The 21,060-nt window shown below is 40.6% G+C and overlaps 1 protein-coding gene across 1 annotated transcript in view; it reads left to right on the top strand.

Moving 5' to 3' along the window:
* LOC109428007 (hemicentin-2) overlaps positions 1–21,060 on the top strand; it is a 132,222-nt gene that overhangs the window by 58,248 nt on the left and 52,914 nt on the right. The window contains exon 2 of the mRNA XM_029851686.2: positions 16,103–16,497. Within this exon, the coding sequence (XP_029707546.1) occupies positions 16,272–16,497 (226 nt within the window). The 5' untranslated portion in view covers positions 16,103–16,271. The remainder of the gene's footprint in view (positions 1–16,102; positions 16,498–21,060) is intronic.

The raw sequence follows: 21,060 nt of genomic DNA, 5'->3' as shown, positions 1-21,060 counted from the left end.
GGGTTGGAAGGGTTTATCCAACCAAGGCAAATGGCAAATAATCAATGGGAGCTGTCTAATTCATTCGTAGGGTTTTTGTGGTCGGGCGAATTTTGACGTGATTTGAAAAATGCTTGTTTGTTTGGTGCCGGCTGTGAAGTATTCATTTGGTTTTCTATTTTCTGGTGCGAATTAATTGATTTGGTTTAATTACACAAGTTTACAAAATAAAACGAAAGTCGTGAACTTCTGTCAACGACCAAAATTTTTGAAGCACAATTTAGTGCTGATTTCGAAACCGATATTCAAAAAATTTTATGTAGAACAGTTTTTGAGTTTTAGCTCAATATCGAGTTTTACAACTTTTTAAAATATGTAATTTACTAAAATTCAAATATATTGCGTTTTGGTCAACCAATTTTAAATCTTTTTTCATCAATTGAAAGCTGAATATAATACCATTCGATAACCTGAATACAGGTTTTGCGTCAGATTGATGAAATTCAAGATATTGGCGAGCTTTAGGGACGATCTTCTTAAATTTTGGCCAAATTCTCAAAATTTTTTGAAGAAATGTATTTTTTTCAATAAGAAAAAAACAACTTAAAAATTCTTTCTCGACGCTTAGTTGACATATCATATATAGGCGAGTTACAGAAAAAAATTCAGATCAATCGAAGCATTGATTACGGAGAATCAGATGTTTGAAGTGAGCGACTTTGCTTAAAAATAGAACAAAAATCGATTTCAAATCATCAACCTTGTATGAAAAGTCAAAAAAATTTCCGCTCTACTGTAATTTTTTTGTTTCGCGTTTTCGAACTCAGGGCATGATTCTACACCAAAAATGATCATCAGCTTACCGAGTTCAAAAATGCTGTAAACTAGTGTTATAGAAGCAACTGTGGAGTTCCCATTCTGAACTTTCCATAAAGTATTCTGGTATCATGTTATCTAATATATTTTACAATTGATTGCGATTTTCTAAAATAGACGGCGTATTTGGCATTTCAGAACGAGGAAGTGGTATAGTATTTTAGGATAAATGTTTGTATCGTTGCTTTTTCGTATCGAGTATCATGTTATGCACTACAGTAAGGAAACGAAACAAAATAAGGGAATGAGGGGCATAAGGCACCGTCTAAGCAAACGCGGTCATATATCTAAACTTCGGATGATTTTATGGGTGTCTCACATCTTGAAGAATAGTTCAATACTTTGGCGAAGAGACGTCAACTTTTGGCCTGCGTGATACCAATTTTACCAAATCAAATAAACAATTTAAAAAGTTATACTTTTAAAAATCATCATAAGTAAAACAGGCGCGGATCGCAGTAGGTTACGCGAGCGGACGGTTGTGTTTGTGACTTGCTGTCACATTTTTTCGCCTCGGTGAAGTTTTAATTCTGTCGGCCATAGTTCTTGATTTATCATAATTTCGAAAGAAACGCATGAAGAAATGTGTTAGTGATACAAAACATAATGTCTGTAATTAGTGCGTGGCTCAGAGTTCGAAGGAAAATTAATGTTAGAAAAATGATCGAGAAAAAAATATTCTCTAAAACAGGGGGAGCGGCTCAAGCTCTGGGGCGCTGACAATGATGCCAGTGGATAGCGTTCATTTAGTTGAAGTGGCGTGATAGTTTCCAGAGCTCAGCCGCTGCTGCAAGAGCAATTTGGATCATCTCCGCAAATTGATGTGGTTGTGTGAGCATATTGGGGTGATAAGTTCGTGGTCAGTGGTCGTGATCAGTACTGCCCATAACCGCATAACAGTAACATTCGACAAAAGTAGGCATTGGAGAAAATGGAATCCAAAGTTGCAACTTTGAATAGTATAGGAATGAATCAAAATTTTAAAAATTTCTTATAAATTTGTCATCAGTCATATAGCAATCAAATTTTCTACAGCAGTTCCAGTATGCAGGGGGAATTGTCAAAAAATAAATCGATCCTCAGTATGATTGATGTCACACTTTAAAGCCAATCTATTTTCCTAGTGTGACTGTTATGCGGTCACATTGCTCAATGAGACAAAATGACTTGGTATTTTTTTCATAAATCCTAGAACAAACTTGATTTTTTTATTCAAGTGGTCGAAAGCACTTGTGATTTGATGATGATCCCCGATATTAACTCAATACCAGCAAAATATGCAAATGTTACAAATATGCAGTTATGGGCAGAGTAGTAGTCGCACTACATCGGAGGATTACGGGTGAGATTGTTCTGATTATATTTTTACAACAAAAATTCGGCCTGTCTCGAGGACGACATCATGTTCAGCTAATTCCATTTGTTTCGAGTTCGAAGAAACTCAATGATGCTGTAGAGCAAAAATCGGAAGTAGGGATTTGCATTTTATCACAATTGAACATTTACGCCATAAGAAGGGCATCATTTATTTAAGTTTTGAATAATTATTCCTAATACTTTCTGTTTCAGCGATAAAGGTAAATTATTTAATTGTCGTATTTGTTGTGTTTTTCGCCCATTACATCTCATCCAAATTCCAACATAACTTAATCATCCTAAATTCCAGACCATTCCAGTTCCAAAATCCTATTTCCATTCTATTTACGAGAGCGTCGGTGAGTCGCTGGCATCTCGATAAATAGATATCATCCCTTCCCATCCACATAACGTGTTTCTTATCGTTTCAGAGAGCGATCAATGGCGCTTAAGCCTAGGCTTGTTAGCCAGGACACATGGTCCAAATGCCTGTGCCCCATCCCGGAAGCAAAAAGGCCCATGGAGTGACAAAATTTCTTAGCTATGTCACTCCCAACGTTGGTGTTAAAAATCACTTACACTCACATCAACACATCAACATAATCAACTCAAATACACTTACACAATCTGAATCTTGCCGCATCACTCGCTTATAGTGAATCCCCAATCAACCCTTTCCAAATATCCAACTCCTTGACACCTATGGGGGCGCCGGTGAGTCGCTGGCCTTTCATAAAGTAGGTGTCATATCATCACATCCTTTCCTATCCTCGTAACGGAGAAGATGGGCGTGGCCGGCAATGGAAGTTTTCATGTCTTTTTTACTTCAATCTCTGATTGGATAGCTGTTCCTTCCCAAATAGCATTCCATAAGCAATTAGAATAGGAGTATTAAAGTTTTAACATGACAACTTTCAGTATGCAATCTACGAATTACTCCGTTACAACGCAACGCAACGCAACGCAACGCAACGCAAAAATCATCATAAGTAAAACATTTCCAAAAGGTGTTTAACAATACAAATCAAATTCGAGCTTAACCGGTTCAATTTTACTTCTAGTTTACTTACATCTGAATAAAACTTCATATCTATAGCAAAATTTCTTGGGGAACTTTTTTCCCTGAAAGTGCATATTATTCCATGTTATCATGTTTATTAATTTACAGTAGTATAATTACTTATCATTATGAATTCTTTGGTCCATTGAACTTACCCTCTCCATCCTGTATTTGGTCATTAACAGGTGGAGATTAACAGGTACACACAGTCTCCGTTCAGCGGGAGCTGCACACTAGTATTACTACACTTTTCTCAACTGACAGTGACGAAGTTGTCGGTACCGTTATCGAATCTTCCATCACAGTTAGGAAGGTTATGATCAGTCGTAGCCATCCTTCCAAAAGATTCATTGTACAATTTCACTGGTTCCGTTCAATCATCGAATAGTGTAAGTAAATCCTAATAAAGTACAAAGTGATTTATTCACTGGGCAACAAAGTTACTTAATCATAGCCCATAATATTTGAATAATTCTTACGAATTAGCATAGGAATATTCGGTTATGCACTAATCAAGTGCTCATCAATAAATCATTGTACTCGGCTCTGAATGCGATGCACTCAATAGACCCAAGCAAGCAGAAAGTCGAATTACAAACCTTCATGCTTACTGTGGGAACATAAAATGGCTCTGTGCAGATGTCACACCTATTTTCGGTAAATATAACGTACAGACACATCACTGCTGATTGTTCAATTTGAAGCTAGCCTCTCTTCCTTTTTTATGCATTTCATTTACAGAATTTGTAGAGTTTTCGAATACTTGCTTGTTCAGTGGTCTGAATCCACGATTTATTAAGAAAATGGTGTCTATCTCTGTTATTGTTAATTATACTGATAGTCTTTATTTTCAAAAAAAAAGCTGTTTGTAGTAGTTTTTATCTTTCTCCAAAATGTTCGATTAGTGCAGAACCCTCGGCTCAACTCAATTTCTTTAATTTGATGCTATGGCGAATCAGTTCTTCAGCAAAATTTATAGATAATGTTTTTCGAACATCTTTGCCGGAGACGTCTGGCTTTTAGTTTGCACGCAGTAAGTCAGCTTTAATTTTCGACTTAGGGTGACTGCTGAAAAAAAAAAGTTTGCTACAATAATCTTCATGTTGGATTTTTGGTTTGGTTTTTTTTTTCTCAAGAATGCATTATGATCAATGCACCGCTAGCTATCATGGTTTCCCATAGCGGAAATCATCATAGTTACAGGTCGCAAGCCCTGGTAAAGTGTGGAACGTTTTGATGGCTGTGATCCCTGACCATCATGTAATCAAAATCCCAGGGATACTCAAGTGACCATAGTGTTGGGTTGTGGGGGTTGCGTGTGTGGGGTGCATATATTGACAAGCATTGCTATGGATCGTTAGGGCTGAGTAGGAACGGGAAATGGTTCTACGATTGCTTAATTGCGATTATACCTACTGGTATGGTCGTGGTTTAACAGTGGTGGCGCCGCTTTTCGCTTGTGTTCGGCCTAGGTGGTTTGTTTAGGCGGTGTGTGTAGGTCTGTATGTACTTCGTACGTGCAGTGCGTACGGCTTCAGCATTGTGGTTACTTGGGTAGTGTAGGATAATTGGGTTTGGGACTGAGGGGATCGTCATTGATTCTGCCGACACCATTGAGTGCTCATTGTTGGCGGTTGTGTTGGTGACGATTTCTTCAGCTTTATAATCTCATTTATACCACGCACAAACTTTGGGAAGAGGGACTGCTTTGTAATGCAAGAGAGGGATTTAAACTCTGCGTTACGGGTTGGGTGAGGTCATGCCGATTGCAGATAGAAGCAACCCAGGTGACCGTGCGGCTCGGGTCGTGATGGATGCATGAGTGCAGTGTGTGTGGGGTGCGCTACCCTGTCGGTGCAGTTGAGTCTGGGTTGGAGTGGAAAGAGATCCTTCTCTACCCTAGATCGGTTTCGGTTGTACGGGCGGGGTAGTGTTTGTCTTATTTGTGACGTGTTGTGCGTGATTTGCGGCCCGAGCTGCGTGGTTACTTGGGAAGTATTGTGCTCTGCAATCTAGATTTTGGTTTTAAGGTGAAGCTATGGCTGGGCTATGCCTCGAATTTGTTGGGCGCAGGTCGGGAGAGCTGGTGGCGGTTTGTGCTGGAGGGTTTGCTCGATTGGCTATTCACTGTTGGTAGCCAGTCGATCGACTGTTCGCGCAGCCTGTCATTTGGTTCTTGGGGTTTGTGCTCTCGAGGTTCGGGGCGGTGCTTCATTGTATCTTCGCTTTAATACTAATATTCCTTGTTTGATTAATTGACTATTATGTACAGGCGTTTAACTCATTCTATTTCATAGATTGCCAGATTTAAGGGTAATGGTTCAATAGGGTGTTAGCAATCAGAGTGGGTTAGAACGAGTTGGCGCCTACAATACACCAACACTAACACACATACACTAATACTTACACGCACACATGCACCTACAACTAGCTGTAAAAGACCAGTGGGCGGGACAATGGTGCCTACCCAACAGTTGTAGGTGGGGTGTTTGGCTTAGCTACATGACTTGGTCCGGCAAGCCCATAAACATCAATTGGTAGACGTATTGCCTAGTGAAAAGACAACGCAGATGGGCGAAAGCCAGGGGATGCGTTGATAATAGCAGAATAGCAGAATAGCAGAAGAATGCATTATGATCTACGAAACATTTGGAGAGCGAGTAATGGCGCATATTCGTTCTGAGCTCTTGTCAGTCTTATAATATGGACAACGACAAAAAGAAAATATGTACCTAAAAATACCTATTTCTCGTGCAGTAACTTCTGCACTGGTGGTGGCTTTGAATCACATCACATCCTACTACATATTTTAATTGATGAAACTTCGCAACTCGACCATATATTTTTTTAGATTTTTATTGGTATGATTTCAGTTTATTGTATACAAAAAAGTAACGGTATTGTTTCTGTGATTTATGAATTGAATCAAAGCATCTCTGAGCAGACGTAACTACTTTTATCTCATGTAACGTCTGTATTACAGCCAGTACGAGGAAGCACTCTTGAAAGTTATCGTGTTAGATTACGCCCAATTACTTTTCTGGTCAATGTTGATGTTTGCAGCATATCAGAGATACGAGACATGCTTTGAAGCGGCGAGGCCTACTGCTTAGTATTAAACGCAAAGATGATTCTTTGAAATATCCGGAGTTCAGAATGGTTTTATTTTTTCGGAAAGGCACTTCTCGAACCTACAGGGGAGGAGGAATGCGTGAACATATTATAGCAAACGCTCAATATTACATGTTGATGAATATGTTTGAAATCTATGAAAATGTATGTAATAGAGTTATGTCAAAATCAAGTCTCTTTTAATTAAAAACGGATTCTTATGCTTTCATCCGACGTTTCGGACACATTTATTGTGCCTTCTTCTTGGGATCTGATGGACAACAAACAAATTATGTGTTATGTATTATGCTGTGTCTGTGTAGTGTTGATGTGTACTTACTAACAATGTTCCGTTTTATCGTTAAGGGCCTGCAGCATAGGCACCTTTGCCAACGGTTTATGCACCGACAACTACAGAACAAGAAAACTGGCATTAACAGGAGCACCCGTTCGGAACGAACGGCGCTGCTGGACCATTCCATCAGCCACCATCATACTTTCAATTTCGACAACACACAACTGTTAGACTCTAGTCGTAAGAAACAGAATCTACCTACACTCGAAACATGTCACATTATAAACACACCCAACACAGTCAATAAGCGTACAGACACTGACAACCTCAGCAGTACGTACGCTGGCATCCTACACACATTACGAAACAATAGTAGAGCCGAGCAGCAAACACACGCTTCTACAGAACAAGTGTGAAAGTGGCGCGAAGCAGACTGCACCTCTTTTCTGCGAACCGGATCGATTTCTGAAAAATCAGCCCATCCAGCCCACGGCCAGAACAAAGTGGGTGAAGTGAGTATCGGAATCGGTAAAAATACCTCCTGCGAAGCGAGTGCTCCTATTAATGCCAGTTTTCTTGTTCTGTAGTTGTCGGAGCATAAACCGTTGACAAAGGTGCCTATGCTGCAGGCCCTTAACGATAAAACGGAACATTGTTGGTAAGTACACATCAACACTACACAGACACAGCATAATACATAACACATAATTTGTTTGTTGTCCATCAGATCCCAAGAAGAAGGCACAATAAATGTGTCCGAAACGTCGGATGAAAGCATAAGAATCCGTTTTTTAATTAAAAGAGACTGGAAGCCATTACCCCGAATCAACTATCACAGTCGTATCTCTAAGAAACTCAAAATCAAGGTGAAAGTATGTAATATTGGTAAGATCTCGCCAATTGTTGAGCTGTTTTTGTAGATCTTATTTTCATCCTCCTATTCTGTATGATTGGTGTTATTCACACCAATCTTCGCAGATTTCGTCAGCGCACCCTGATGGTTTTGCCTTATTGTTTTTTTCGAGGGTGAAGTTATCCATTTCTTCATTTTTTTAGAGACGAACCAGCCAAGGGCTGAAAGTCTTTTAAATAAAGACAAATCAATCAATCAATTTATTCTCTTTTAGTTTTAGACTTTAGTACCTTGATTGATTTACCCCCCACTGACGACCACCATTTTCAAAAACAGCAATAAAACTAAAACTATTTTGCCTTTTTCGCAATATACACAACAAAACGAGACGCGAGATCAGCTTTTCCCAGGCATGGCATTTCATCTCGAAAAGTGAAGAAAAAACCTTATGGCTACTTATTACCGTTAAATGGTATCTTTTCGGGTTAGAAAATATGCACAACATCTTCCCGCCAGAATCCGCGATGGATAAGATAACTTTGGCGCTTGTCGGAATGAACTTCGCGAGTTATTTGGACATTTTCCTAGACTTGCGAGACCAAGCTTTTGCTTGCTGTGTAGAAACCCCGGCTCAAGCCTGTAGTTACGTGTTAAAAAAATTAAACTCACTTAATCATTATCCAATTTCTTCAAACTCAAGTTTGGAAACGATCGGCCGAATCAAATATTGAAGGTGTTATTCTGAATATTATAACTACATAATAACTACATACATACATACATTTATTTGTTCTACATCACATAAAGATAATACATAATCAACAATAGTACGCCACAATAATCGGTTCGTGGCTGCCGCTGTCCATCCTCGGACGCGCTCAATGCTCGCCAGGTCACGTGGAAGGTCCACCCATCGTGCTTTCTGCAAACACCAGCTTTGCAGGGTTGTTGTCCGGCATTCTTGCAACATGCCCTGCCCACCGTATCCTTCCGGCTTAGGCCACCTTCAGGATGCTGGATTCTCCGTAAAGTGCAGCCAGCTCGTGGTTCATCCTTCTCCGCCACACACCGTTCTCCTGCACACCGCCGAAGATCGTCCTTAGCACGCGTCACTCGAAAACTCCGAGTGCTTGCAGGTCCTCCTCGAGCATGGTCCATGTATCGTGTCCGTAGAGGACCACCGGTCTTATCAGCGTCTTGAACATGATGCATTTTCGACCACAGTTTCTTCTGGAACCCGTAGTAGGCCCGACTTCCGCTGATGATGCGCCTCCGAATTTCACGGCTCACATTGTTGTCATCCGACGAATTCCTCCACCACCTCGAAAGTATCTCCGTCTATCGTAACATTACTACCCAGACGGATCCGGTCGTGTTCCGTTCCGCCTACCAGCATGTACTTTGTTTTTGAGGCATTCACCACCAGTCCGACCTTTGCTGCTTCGCGTTTCAGGCGGGTGTACAGCTCTGCCACCGTTCCAAATGTTTTGGCAATAATGTCCATGTCGTCCGCAAAGCACACAAGTTGACCGGATTTTGTGAAAATCGTTCCCCGGCTGTTGAGTTATATTTAAGTATGACCAGTACCATAAAACCCTAAAACCATGGACTCAAAACATAGTTACAAAAATTCTCCGAGAATTTCAAGGCGTTCAGGTTAAATTGGATTCATTTTAATTTCAGGTTTTCCTGATATCTCAAGACGTTTTTTCCTTCACAACATTGTTTAGTCATTCAAAAATCCATTCAAATCTACTACCATTTAATGCATAGTTTATCTATCCGCAAATGCTGAAACAAAATTCAAATTAGTATATCACACTCCCTATCAAAACCGTCATTCCCAATAAGAAACTGACAAACTGATAAAAATTTCCAAATCAAGTTTTCGAAGATTTGAGCCCTTACCAATTGGTAACCATTCATTAGCATTATCTGCAAATTTGAATAACGCAAAACTCTTTCGCTTACTAGGCAGCATCAAATTGAAATCTCCTTCCGGCTTGGAACACGCCCTACCTGACCCACTGCCACCACTCATCGAGATCTTGTCACCCGGCACAGCATCGAAGCTACCGGCAGGCGTACTGTATACTATCGCACTAAGGGAAAAGTTTTCGCTTCCGAAAAATCAGCAAACTTTGTCTTGATTCCATTAGTCATTAGCCCCCTTTTCACTACCACCCCCTTCCCTCATTTTTGTTCGCAAAGGGTCCTGCATCTGCACCTGAATCGCCCAAAAGATCCTCCCCCGCCGGGCAGAGCAGCAGCGCCGCACAATCGGAATATTGAAACATCGGTACCTAATTAATTTATTTCAATTATATTCTTTCAATGCGCCCGCTGGGAAAACTTTCCAATTTCGCTCCGGTTGACTGCAAAACCGCAGCACAAAACGGCAGCAGCAGCAGTAGTGGCGTCTTCGTCGTCGAAAACTCCCGGCCTCCAGGAGCCTGGAAGGGAATAAAAATTGATAGAGAATGGAAAAGAACACTATTTCCCACGGGCAGAAGTGGAAAGGAGGCAGGGGGAGGGATCAGCGATCGGTGAGAAAATTGCGCGGCCATCGTCACCGGTAAAACAGCGCGCAAACTTTTCCGAATCATTTCCTCGGTGCGGTGGTGTGTGGAACCAAGGCGCGCGGCCAGAATTGATATAAAGATTTAATATTTATTACAAAAGTTGGTCGGTTGCGATGGCCGTGTGGTGTCCCTTTGGTGGTGTGTCAAAACGATTGGATTTCGGTGTTTTCTTTCCGTTAGGTACTGTGAGTTTGGGGCAGTTTGATAATAGCGAAACGAAACGGTCAGACAGTGTCGAAAAATTATTTTTTTGTAATTATTCTTAGAAACACACACATACGGTAGTGAGCCACTTGGGCAGTGGCACTCTTCACTATAACTCAGTCAATTTCAAATCAATTGACTGGAAATTTTGTACACGGCTAGAGATACTACATATACGTATGTCACCGCGTTACAAAAATGTTGTCAATTGGTTCAAGTTTAGCAGAGTTATAGCAGAAAAGTGCCCAGAATAAGGGCCCTGTCGAGATGGTTCCACTTCTCTTTACACAACAAAGGCTCAAACATTTCAAAATTTATGACAGACATTATTATTTATAACTTTTGTGTAATCAAAAAATAACTCCAAGGAAATGCTTTCGAATAGCAAAACGACCAGTTTGGCACCATTTTACAGTATAACCATACACAAGAGAGAAAGATTCCCAACAATCGGGGTATCGTATCACCGGTAGAAATCCCAGTGCGCGGTCGAATCTTCGCCTCGCCACAAACCGAAGGTGTTTAATTGTTAAAGAAAGCGATAAGACAAAGAAAATGCGAACGGAAAATTCATTATGTGGTGTGGTGAAACGACACCCCACCCGTTTCCTCCCTCTCCTTGCGGGCATCTTGCACTATCATCGATAACTTCATGATGGATGTGGCAGTCGGATTAATGCTTTCTGGAAGCAATTAAGCTTTTCTGGGCCGAATGCGGAGGGATGATTTCGTGGGAAAATGTGTTCTTTGGAGATTCATGATTATTGACGTTGAATAAATTCATCAAAGCAATTGCTAATATTTTAATTATCAAAACGACACAAACTTTTTTTAAAATAACATTCGTTTTGGCTGTACCTCAATGGCAAAGCTGTTTAATTATCTGGATTCTTTCTTCAATGTTGCATCATTTTCCTTGCTGTCTTTCTACATCTTCCATATTTCAGATTCTGTTTTCCATATGGATTTTTTTCTTCTATTCTTGATCGTCCAGCTACCTACCACTTACGTTTTTCTGTATTACATTTTCTTACTGCAAAATCCAGTCTCTCATTTTATCAATTTTGCCTTCTTTCATCTGTTACCTTCTCTTGCGTGTGTATTACATCTTTTGTTGTTTTTCTTCTATCTTCCTCTATATATTCGTCATCTTCAATTATATTTTTTTCATCTAACTTTTTGCTTCAGTATCCTCTCTTCTATGTTCTATTTTTGCCTTTCTCACACACCAAAGTGTACTCAAAGGCTGAATGTTAAAACGAATTTTCGATAGAAGGCTCGGACGGTCAACATGTACCTATCAACTCAGTTCGACGATTTTAGATTATGTGTGTAGGTGTGGGTAAAGGCTGGGTATGCTGCGCAATTCAGATCCCATTGTGATCCACTAGCCTCTGTCCAGCAACTCCTATCCCTACCTCCTCGCGGAACCTGCCGGAAACTATGAGCAACCTTAGGGAAGATCGGGTAACCAACCTCGGGGGGAACTATGGTCGTAGGCTGCCAGGGAAGGGGGGTTTGCTTCGGCAAACCTGAGCGTCTGTTCTCCAGGAGGAGCGTCTCACAACAGCTTCTGATCCCCATGTTAGGGGCGGCTGATCTACGTCCAAGTGCCAGGGAAGGACTCTAAGCTCAATTGTGCATTATGGTCCTCCGGAAAGTAGGGGGTTGGTGTCAGGCCCTACGAGCCAGCCGTTAAAAATCATTGTAACGGAAAATCAGCAACAGAATAATACGAACCGAGACCAACGGCAACGATCCCACCGAACAAAAAGGACTTGCGATTGGAAACTCGGTACGTGGAACTGCCGATCTATCAACTTCATTGGGAGCACCCGCATACTCGTCGATCTACTGAAGGACCGCGGGTTCGGCATCGTAGCGCTGCAGGAGGTGTGTTGGACAGGATCCATGGTGCGAACGTTTAGAGGTAATCATACCATCTACCAGAGCTGCGGCAACACACGCGAGCTGGGAACAGCTTTCATCGTGATGGGTGATATGCAGAGGCGCGTGATCGGTTGGTGGCCGATCGACGAAAGAATGTGCAGGTTGAGGATTAAGGGCCGATTCTTCAACTTCAGCATAATAAACGTTCACAGCTCACACTCCGGCAGTACTGATGATGACAAGGACGCATTTTACGCGCAGCTCGAACGCGAGTACGATCGCTGCCCAAGCCACGACGTCAAGATCATCATAGGAGATTTGAACGCTCAGGTAGGCCAGGAGGAGGAATTCAGACCAACGATTGGTAAGTTCAGCGCCCATAAGCAGACGAACGAAAACGGCCTACGACTCATTGATTTCGCCGCCTCCAAACATATGGCCATACGTAGCACCTTTTTCCAACACAGCCTCCCTTATCGTTACACCTGGAGATCACCACAGCAGACGGAATCTCTAATCGACCACGTTCTGATTGACGGACGGCACTTCTCCGACATTATCGACATCAGGACCTATCGTGGCGCCAACATCGACTCCGACCACTATCTGGTGATGGTCGAACTGCGCCCAAAACTCTCCATAATCAACAATGTACGTTACCGGTGACCACCACGGTACAATCTAGAGCGACTGAAACAACCGGATGTCGCTTGAGCATACGCGCAGAATCTCGAGGCCGCGTTGCCAGACGAGGGCGAGCTCGATGAGGCCCCTCTAGAGGACTGCTGGAGTACAGTGAAAGCAGCCATCAACGACGCAGCCGAGAGCACCATCGGGTACGTGGAACGGAATCTAGTTCGTTTATTTATGGCTCAATCGCGGTGGAACGGAATCGACGGAACGAATGGTTGGGCGAATAGTGCAGAACGGTTTTGGAGGAGAAGAACGCAGCGAGGGCAGTAATACTGCAGCAAGAGACTCGACAGAACGTGGAACGTTAAAAACAGAAGCGGAAACAGCAGACCTGCCTCTTTCGGGAGAAAAAGCGCCGCCTGGAAGAAGCGGAGTGTGAAGAAATGGAACTGCTGTGCCGTTCTCAAGAAACACGGAAGTTCTATCAGAAGCTCAACGCATCCCGCAACGGCTTCGTGCCGCGAGCCGAAATATGCAGGGATAAGGACGGAGGCCTCTTGACGGGCGGACGTGAGGTGATCGAAAGGTGGAAGCAGCACTTCGATCAGCACCTGATCGGCGTGGAGAACGTAGGCACGGGAGCCCACGGCAACGGAGGAAACGACGACGCCAGTGCAGCGGAGGACGGAAATGAACCAACTCCCACGCTGAGGGAAGTTAAGGATGCCGGTACTTAAGAGAGTTCGACTGATATGTGTGATCTAGCTACTTTATCGGCGCTGCAGTCTTGGGGAATCAAAACGACTGTTTTAGATTTGTCCCGACGTTTCGACTCTGTTTCGAGTCTTCTTCAAAGGGAAAATTCTGACTAGTCGCTTTTTGTTCGAATGGACATAGGACTGTCGGTGTCTTGTTTGTATCTGTACATCGGATTTCTTATCAAGTGAACCGTAGCTTATTTTTTGGTTGGTTTCACTTGATTTCTGCACTGCACTGCACTGCACTTGTTGACACGTTGACAGCCGGGCTCAACAGACGGGAAACGATTTTCACAAAACCCGGTCAATTTGTGTGCTTTGCGGACGACATGGACATTATCGCTAGAACATTTGGAACGGTGGCAGAGCTGTACACCCACTTGAAACGCGAAGCAGCAAAGAGGTCGGAATGGTGGTAAATGCCTCAAAAACAAAGTACATGCTGGTAGGCGGAACCGAACACGACCGGATCCGTCTGGGTAGTAATGTTACGATAGACGGGGATACTGCCGAGTTCAACAACGTGAGCCGTGAAATCCGGAGGCGCATCATCAGCAGAAGTCGGGCCTACTACGGGCTCTAGAAGAAACTGCGGTCGAAAAAGATTCACCCCCGCACCAAATGTACCATGTACAAAACGCTAATAAGACCGGTGGTCCTCTACGGGCACGAGACATGGACCATGCTCGAGGAGGACCTGCAAGCAATCGGAGTTTTCGAGCGACGCTAGCTAAGGACGATCTTCGGCGGTGTGCAGGAGAACGGTGTGTGGCGAAGAAGGATGAACCACGCCTCGAGCTCGCTGCACTTTGGGGCTGTCCATAAACCACGTGGTCATTTTTTTGGGACGTTTCAACCCCCCCCCCCCCCCTTGCGTGGTCATCAGTCCATAATTTTTTTTTTATATATCCATACAAAATGGTCATTGGCTGAAACCCCCCCCCCCCCCCCCTCATGACCACGTGGTTTATGGACAGCCCCTTTACGGCGAACCCAGCATCCAGAAGGTGGCCAAAGCCGGAAGGATACGGTAGGCAGGGCATGTTGCAAGAATGCCGGACAACAACCCTGCAAAGCTGGTGTTTGCAACTGATCTGGTTGGCACAAGAAGGCGTGGAACGCAGAGAGAACGATGGGCGGACCAGGTGAAGCGTGACCTTGCGAGCATTGGTTGCGACCGAGTATTGTGGCGTACTATTGTTGATTATGTCTTGTCTTAAATGTGATGTTGAACGAATAAATGTATCTACGTAACTTCCTGATTGTTCGTCATTTTCGTTTTCAAACACATTCCACATGATTTTACAATTTTATACGAGCCTAATTTCCGACTAAGCGACCTGTCTCAACTTTCCACACCAAGCCACACAAACAAATTCCCACTAATCCCCATCTCGGCAAGCTCATAAAATCCGGTGCAAAAGCAAAACAAAATCTCACACTCGTAACACGGTGCAAAACATGTTGCTTCTACCTCTCCGGGGACGGGGCACAAAGCTCCGTGGGTAGCTCTCCTAAACGACTAAACAAATCTACACGGCAGCACCTTGAAATGACATCGGATCCTACCCAGTCCGGTTGCTACCGCGCCGCGCCCCCTTCCTCACAGATCAGTATGGGAGCAGAGGGCAAGCCACAGCGCTGCTAGACTTGAGTCAAAGTTCTTCAAACCAAGTGCCTAGACTTTCTCATTGCCACCTCCCGCCACCAACAACACGCCACTGACTGGCTGGCTGGCTGGCTGGCGGGTTGTGTGTTCTCCGACGGAACACGGAAGAGACACAATGTTTTATTAAATATGAAGCATTTGAATTTCTGATCAGAGTGGATCGAGCGCATCCTTTTGCTGGGATGTAGGTTGGGGGTGTGGTGTGAAATGCGCCATTATTTGTATGTAGTTGTTTTGTACCCTAGTTTTTGCTTTTTTACTGAATTGAACATGAGCGAATACCTACGTCACGAAAGTATGGGAATTGGGTATAATTAATAGATATTCATTGAAACAAACAAACAATGGAACAATAGCATGAAACGAGCTCACCGGTTTATGCTCATCCATCTTCCTCACTTTCGCTGATTCTGCCTAAGAAGGAAGTGGGACATAGAGGAGTACATCTTACCTCGCTCTCCCCTGCACCGTCCGACGTGTCGCAAGAGGAAGAGTCAGAAACACAGCAGTATAGCACAGCATGAAATTTAAAATTTCATGCACTTCCCTGCTACCTGTTCGGTTGCTCTTGTTTGCCATCACCTACCTACACAGACGGACTGGCTTTCTGGCGGTGAACCGGAAGCCGAACAAAGTCACCTCGTCGCGACAGTTATCATAAACAGCTGAATATTAATTTTATTCTCCACTTCGAGTGGCAGTTAGTTGCTTTTGTTTTCGAGTTTGTTTGTACTTTTCGATAAAGCTGGTTTGTTTGAATTATTTAAATATACTGCTGAAGCATTTTGGAAGGAGCTCTATTACTTATGAACTATTTGGTGTTTTTCTCGTTTTAGGAACTCCCTCTGATGGCTGTATCTTTTGCGCAGAATAATCGGTTCTGAAGACCTTACGACAATTTAACGAAATACTCTTCCGAATTTGCTCCCAGATAGTTATTATTTTATACGATTAGAGTATATATCAGCGTTACGAATCGAACAACTAAATACTCAAAACCAAAAGATGAGAATCTCCGGAAGCTACAGTATTCAACATCAAGAATCTTCCATCAGCCTCCGGCTACAACACATACTCTACCCGCTGATGCTCCTAAGCGCCTACGTAGACTACGTAGGACAGGTAGTGGCCACGGCTGCTGCATCCCCGGACGGGCCTCAGCAGATCGGAATAAGTTTTGCTCCACGATCGGAGCAGGACCGGAAAGACGGGCTTACAATGCAACATTTTGGTGAGTTATTTTCTTGCTGGTTTTAAATTATGTACCTTTGTGACGTAATTAGGCATTATCGAACTTTTCAATAATTATCGCGGAAAATGGCAATCTTGCTGGAACACCTTGAGAATTGTTCTAAAGATACCTCCGACAATTGTTTAAGAATGTATTTCTTTCCATATGTACCTAATTCTTTAGAATTTTCTTTTTTTGGGAATTCTTACTGAATTTATCGTTTATTTCTTAACTTTAGTAGTGACAAAATTGCAATCTGAAATGATTTGAGCAGGAATTCCTTCAATGATTCAACAAAAAATCTCTTTAGACTGCATTCCTATTCATGTATTTCTTCGAAAAATTTTCCTTGGATTCCTCAACAGTTTTAGAAATTTCTTTCAGAAAATTTCCTTGAACTTTCTTCAGGAGTATCTAAAATAAATTGAACATTCGTCTAGACATTACTCCACGAGTTTCTACTATACTATATACAAATCCATCAACGGTTGCTGTAGGAGTTCGTACATGTATTCCTCAAACATTTCTGAAGGAGTTTCCTCCAGAAATTTCTACTTTGTGATTTCTTAGAGGACAATTCTTGAAATTTCTCAAGAAATTCCTGTAGAAATTTTTCACAGATATTCGGATATTCTTTCAGGTTTTTTTTTTTTGAAATTCCTGTATGATTTTTTCTTGCCCTTCTGATAACAATAAAATGACTTTGACGTTTTTTTGAATCTTTTGCACCCTCATTGTTGCATTGTTTCAAAATTAATTTTGGAAAAAAAAAATCTTTCAAAAAGTACCAGGTGAAATTTCTGAAAATTCATTATGAATTCTTCAAAATAACAGTGGATAACACTGAGGAAGATTACGAGTGGTAGTCGAAATACGCGTATCTGTCAAAGGATAAGCAAAATAGGGCGGAATTTAACAAAACTGTACAAAATTGATTACACTCATTCGTAGAAGGTATTCTGCTTAGAGGGTTCGCATAAGGAATTCCTCACAGGTATTACTTCAGGCATTTCACTAGCGATTCCACCATCAATTTTGCAGAAAAAGATCCCTAAAAATTATTTATAAATGGCTCCCCTTTCAGAAAGTCCTCAGGCTATTCCTTCAAAAATTCTTCTAGAGATTGCTCCGAAAATTTCTCAAAAGATTTCTTTGGAAAATTTTCCATGGATATATCTACAGAAATTCCTTCAAAGCGGCTCTCAGGTGGTTTGCCAGGGATTTATTTCAGAAATAAGTCTAAGGTTTCCTTCAGAAATTTCTCTGGGGCTTTAGAAAATGTTTCATGGTTTTCTTTAGATCTTTCTCCAGGAATTCTTCTAGAAAATCTTACATGAATTCTTTATGTAAACCCTGCAGGGATTTGTTCAAAAATTTTCTTTCACAAAATATTTGAAAGATTTCGTCGGAAATTCCTTCAGGTATTCAGAAAAGCTTCCAGAGATTCCTTTAGAAAATCATAGAATTTCTTTTTAAACCCTCCAATGATTAAAAAAAATCTTCAAGGGTTTTTTTTCAGAAATGTATCTAAAGATTGAACGAAAACTAGAACCCTTTGAAAATTTATCTTTGGATTTTATCCGATCATCAGGAATTTCTCAAAGTATTCTCCCGGGCATTTATCTAGGATTTTTTCCTGGGATAACTTCAAAAATTGCATCAGGATTTTTTGTTCATTAATCTTTTTAAAAAATTTCTTCTGGAAACGGAATCCTTCTGAAAATCCACCTGCGATTTCTTGAGAATTCATGAATCTGTTAAAAAACCTGAGTAAAGATTTCTACAAAACCACAGGAGAAATTCTAAAAAAAAATTTCTTGTGGGAATCTGCATGAATCCATAAAGAAATTTCTCAAGAAATGCTTGAAAGAATTTCCAAAACAATGTCTGTATGCTTGTTAATGAGATTTTTGTAGGATTTAAAAAAACTTCTCGGAAGATCTTAAAAAAATCCTTACTGAATCTGCTGAAGAAATCTCTTAAATTCTGAAGAAGTTTTCGGGGATATTTTTTTAAGAAATCCTTGAATTTCAGAAAAAAATCTGATCAGGAGATTTAGAAGGAACTCAAAGAGGATTTTCAGAAAGTATCCCCAAATGAATAATTACAGAAATCTTCAATTGCAGAAATCTCAATAAGTACTCTTTTATGAACCTTCTTGAGGCAGATTTCCATTGGAATTACTTCCAGATTTCCTCCACCTGGAGGTATCTTAAGGAGTTTCATTACTTCATTTTCTTCTGGGATTCTTCAAAGGTTTCTTGGAGTTTTTAAACGGATTGCTTCAGACACTGTTTCTATGATTTCTTAAGAAATTCCTTTTCTCAGGAATTCTTTCAGTATTTTTGGCGCAATATGTGGAAGATCTTCTGAAAAATCTCCGGATGAATATCTATCACAGTTCCAGCAGAAATCTGTAAATGAATTCCAGGATAAATTTCTGACTGAACAGTAGGAAAAAATCTAAAGAAATCTTTGTAGGAATTTCTGCAGGAATCCCTGAAGGAATTTCCCAAGGAACTCTTGGTAAAACCCTTGGAAGAATTTCCGAATGAATTGTTGTGTGCTTGCAAAAGACATTTCGATAAGAATTTTTGGACAAAATTCATGGAAGTACTTCAAAGAAATCCCTTACAAAAATTCCTGAAAATTTCTAGAAATCTCTTAAATTCTGAAAAAGACTCCGAAGATATTTTTGAAGGAATTTCACGAGGAATTTGAACGGGAATTGTAGAAGAAATCCGAACAAGAGGTTCCGACAAAACATTGGTATTTTCACAAAGAATTACTGAAGTAGTTTCTGAAGGAATCCATGGAGCAAAGAAGATTTCTTGAAGGAAATCTTTGGCAAATTTAGAGACGAACCAGCCAAGGGCTGAAAGTCTCTTTTTATTTATGTGTACTTTAACTTAACGCTTATTCTACACTTAAGAGAGTCTCTATAATAAAGACAAATCAATCAATCAATCAATTTGCCAAATTTATAGCAAAGTCTCATCAAATATTTCTTAAGGATTCCCAAAGAATCTCTTAAAGAATTTCTGAAGAAGTCTGTAATAAATTAAAAAGTAAACCTTTTGAGATTTTTTTTGATTTTTTTTTTTAACTTTGGAATTTTTGATTATTTGCAGGAATCGTCAAAACTATATCTGAAAGAGTTCGTCGATGATTTGCTATAGGAATTCACGTACGAATGTCTGAAAAAATCTATGGAGGAATTTCTTGGGAAACCCATGAAAGCTTTTCTAGAGGAATTTTTAGAGGAATTTCTGGATGATCATCTCGGGGAAATTTCGTAAGAAATTCTAGAGATTGTGAAAATGTCAAAAGAACTTACAAAAATCATCCGTAGAAGACTAACTGAAAGGAATTCTTGGATGCTTCCTTAAGAAATCTATTGAGCAATTTCGAAAAGAATCCAAGAAAGGTCTTATAAAGGTGTTTGTTAATTAAGTGTAGAATTAGTATTAGTTAAAATACACAGCAATAAAAAAAAGTTAGTTAATTAATTTCTGAGGTTATCTCCGGAAACTTTGGACAAAACTTCAAATAACTAACTTCAAAGTTTTATATAGGCATCTCTGAAAGAATTTTTTAAAGAATTCTCATAGAAATCTTCAAAGGTATGCCTTACAGACTTTCTCTAAACATCTTTGGAGGATTTCTCATAGGAATCCACGGAGGATTTTTTTAAAAGATATCCATGGATGGTTTTTTTTTTAATTTTTTGGGGGAAAATCTGAATGAAGTTCTGTGAAATTTTTATTCAGAATCCCTTAAAGAGTTGTTGAAGAAACCGCTGGAGGAGCTGCTGCCAAAAAGCTGGGTATTTTTTTCACAGAATTCCCGGAGTTATTTCGGAAGGATTCCTTGTCAAATGTGCAATGTCAAATCGAATCCATGGAAGATTTCTTACAGAAAATCATGGACAAATTTATCACGAAATTTTATAAAAAAAATTGTAAAGGATTCTCCAGGAAAATATGTTAAGGAATATCTGCAAGGATTTCTGAAAGAAACTTTGGGAGAATTTCGGAGGGCGTCTGTGGAAGATTCTCTAAATAAAACCATAAAGAAGTTTTAGAAGAAATTCTGATTTTTTTTTTTTTGTAGGAATTGTTGAAAGCATTTCTGAGGGAGTCTGTTGATGATTTAAAAAAAATCACGTCTGGATTTCTGATAAAAAAAGTCTATGAAAAAATGTTTATAGGAGAACCATTGAAGTTTTTCTAGAGGAATTTTTGGAGAAATTTATGGATGATCTTCAGGGGGAAATTTTGGAAGAAATTCTAGAGGATAGGAGGAAATGCTAAACGAATTTTCAAAAAGAGTCCGCGGTAGGCTTTCTGAAAAGATTTCCTGGAGGATTTTTTTAAAGCATTCAGCAGATTTGAAAAAAAAATCCAAGAAATATTTTGTAAAGGAGTTTATTTAAATTAATCTCCAAAAATCTTTAAACAAAATTAAGAATTTCTAAAGGCATCCGTAGAAGAATTCTTGAAATAATTCTCAGAAAAATCTTCAAAGGCATGCTGGCTGGCAATCTTTCTAGTACAATTATCA

The sequence above is a fragment of the Aedes albopictus genome, chromosome 3 (genome assembly GCF_035046485.1).
Source record: "Aedes albopictus strain Foshan chromosome 3, AalbF5, whole genome shotgun sequence".
Classification (NCBI taxonomy): Eukaryota; Metazoa; Arthropoda; class Insecta; order Diptera; family Culicidae; genus Aedes; species Aedes albopictus.
Note: the sequence above shows the minus strand (reverse complement) of the source record. Positions and strands in the feature narration are given on the sequence as shown.